The sequence below is a fragment of the Phalaenopsis equestris genome, unplaced genomic scaffold (genome assembly GCF_001263595.1).
Source record: "Phalaenopsis equestris unplaced genomic scaffold, ASM126359v1 Scaffold000531, whole genome shotgun sequence".
In the NCBI taxonomy this organism is placed as follows: domain Eukaryota; kingdom Viridiplantae; phylum Streptophyta; class Magnoliopsida; order Asparagales; family Orchidaceae; genus Phalaenopsis; species Phalaenopsis equestris.
The window spans coordinates 606,203-609,311 of record NW_018164971.1 but is presented as its reverse complement, the minus strand read 5'-3'; the positions used below and the strand labels follow the sequence as shown (position 1 = coordinate 609,311).

Sequence of the window (3,109 nt, the reverse complement as noted above, 5' to 3'; positions counted from 1 at the left end):
GTTGTAACCATCGTTGGCGTCTTTCCACATCTGTAACTGCTTCTAATGACGCTTCATATTCATAAGGGACACCTGGTGTTCATTCGGTCGGCCGATAATCCCTTAGCTAACTGATTAAACTTCGACTGATAGAATGGTCTTCAATCAAATGTTGTTTTTTATAGATAGATGCTGGCTGAAATAGCATTGCCTGGTAACGTGGTGTTGGCTCAGTCTGTTGGTATCCTTTGATCAGTTTCATGGTTCCAACGATTTCGTGATGAATGACCGAACATGAACCTTTCTTACCTGATTTTCGTGTCATCTCAAGATTTGCACAGGCATATTTTCGATATACATAAATTAATTTCTTTTTGGTCGCTCTATTAATTGATGAGAATTATGAACGAACAGTATTTTTTGTTGTTGTTGTTTTATTTGAAGAAATGACTAATTGATTAAAGAACAAACATGAACTAACATTATTCACACGTCATTTTATTTCTAAACTTGTTTACAAATATGGACTGAATCAGATTTCAGCTTAAAATTAGTTTAATATGAGTTACTTATTTCCCATCGAACCATGAAGAACCACAGTCCCATGCAAACTTGAAAATATCCATTGTTAATAGAAGGAAAAAAAAATCTGAATTTTCAGTCAATGCTGAAGAGATTCCAATGTATCTTTGCATGTAATTAATATATGAAATAAGTATGGCCACATGACAATCTCTCTGTATCAAAACTAAGCCAAAAGCGTGGGTTAATTTGAAAATTCATTAAAAAATAAAAATATTAAAGAAAATAATTTGAAAAATCTTATTGATAATTATTGACATGAAATGAATTCGGATATCTAGTAGGAATTCTTTTTCAGTTCTTTGGCAACTTTTGACAAGCATGTAAAGACCTTATAAGATCGATGGAATTATTCAACCAGGACGCTAAAAAAACAGTTGGAAGCTATAAGAATCTCAAATTATTATTTAATTGAACTAGGATATTAGTATAAATAAGGTCAAGATTTATTATAAGAATTAATAGTATAAGTAGTTGTCATATGATAACTTAATATGATAATAATATAATTCTAATAACTTCATGCATCCAGAGTTTGCCAATCCAAAAAAAAGAGAGGAATTGCATGCATACCAAACAAATCTTATGTCTGATACTCAAACTTCAGTTTATACATGAATATTGCTTGTAGGAGATCTTAATCTATGTAATCTATGAATATTATGTTGGTTCCAATTTACTGGATCGCTAAAGGACAAATCGAAAAATGAGATTGGACTTTTGGGAATTCTCTTTTTATTATTTTGAAGGAGTGAAAAAATACAAGTCTAGGTGTTTTACAATGCAACACAACACCTAATTTTATACTAACTAAGACATACCGAAACAAAACAGGAAACGTACATAATAAAGGCAAGAAAATTAAGTGTCATCAATTCGCGCCTATTTGAATTGATTACACATATTTGAATTTTGAATTTGAATTTAAGATTCAAATTCAAAATTAATGATATTGCCATATCTCATATATTTAATTCAAAATTAATGCTATGATCATATCTTCTATATTTGTTCCACTAATTAACTCATGCCTATTATGAAGCCACTAATTATGCAATCAATTCAAATTATCAATTCAAGATTAGTCTCACATCAATAAGGGAGTTCTGAAGACTAGTTTCCAAAGGAAGTTCCCTCCTTACAGTACTTCCATGAATCTGCCTTCCATATCGCAACCATCCGGTATTTGCGCAAGCAGGCAGAACACTTAAAAAAGAGACAAGGTTATGATCATAAATACATAATTGCATTGAGCGAAATAAGTTTATAGCTTCCATGAACGCTCCGCACTTGCAGAGGCCGGATATTATAGCGTTCCATGATATGAAATCTTTTTTAGGCATGAAATAAAAGAGAGATCTTGCACTTTCCAAATCATTCAGATGAAGATCGAAGCTAATGAGGGAAGTGGCAACAGAAGTTTCCAAGTTCAGAGCAGATTTGATAGCAATGGTATGAATCCCACATCTGTTATCATCCGAAACCTCGCTATTAATAGCGCGGATAATTTGAGAAATTTTGCTTGAATAGTTGGAATCTACCATTGAGGTGAAAAACATGCGTTTAGCAATAGCAGTAAAAGAAACTCCTTTGAGCGACTTTGTCGAACTGTTGGAACGCAGCTTCAAAAATATGGTTTTTTTGGGCAGAGCCCTCATGTCGTAGAACAGCAGAGCTAAGAACTGATCTGCCCTAGTTGATTAAGTTACTAAACTGATTAAGAAGATGGAAGCGAACAATGGAGGCCAGCAGTTACAATGGAGAAGAAAAACTTGACGGATGTGAAGAAATAATTTTAAACAAATGAAAATTTCATGGCTGGGGATTTTGAGGACTTAGATTCTTTACTCGGGTCGGATCCACCGGAAAATGGGTTAATTCTTCGTACGGCTTTCGTGCGGCAGATAGCTCAGAGATTTGTACGTTTTGCTTTAGTAAGACTGGTTTGAACTCAGATCAGCTGTAATTTTTCTTCTTCTTCCGGTTTGTTCGGCCTTCGACCTGGGCTTAGATCACTATATTTAATCAAATAAGTGGGTCTCTTCGTCTTTTATTGGCGGTCGCTTCTTTTTCTGCACTTCATCTCGTCTCGAGTTTGGATTATTGGATCTCCTCTCTGCGTGACACTTTTTTATGTGCAACCATGAAAATTTTTAATGCAAATACTTAAATATATATTTTTGAGCAAATAATTTTTTTAGGGGATATCAAAGTTATTATTTTTTGTGCAATTTGAAATGAATATTGGAGAGTCATCTTATACTATAAAGTTTAGGGTTAGAATATTTTCTTAACTTATAAAAATTTTAAAAATTTCACCACTAAATTCAATGATATAATAGAAAGACACATGCTACGGCTACAGTTTTACGTTAGGACAAAAATAGACTTTTAATATGTAGTGCAACTTTATGGATATATATGTTTCTTTTTGTTTACTTGGTCATAAAAGTTGAGATATTATCCCAATTTCTCTCTTCCAAGACAAGTATTGTATCACTAACAACTTAGATCCTCTATCTTTTATAAATCTTTGCAGTGGGCCCTC

General features: G+C 33.1%; 1 protein-coding gene across 1 annotated transcript in view; it reads right to left on the bottom strand.

Moving 5' to 3' along the window:
- The window catches only part of LOC110028784 (pentatricopeptide repeat-containing protein At1g20230-like), a 13,367-nt gene extending 11,148 nt beyond the window's left edge, over positions 1-2,219 (bottom strand). The window contains exon 1 of the mRNA XM_020730775.1: positions 1,653-2,219. Within this exon, the coding sequence (XP_020586434.1) occupies positions 1,653-2,219 (567 nt within the window). The remainder of the gene's footprint in view (positions 1-1,652) is intronic.
- Positions 2,220-3,109: the final 890 nt, after the last annotated feature.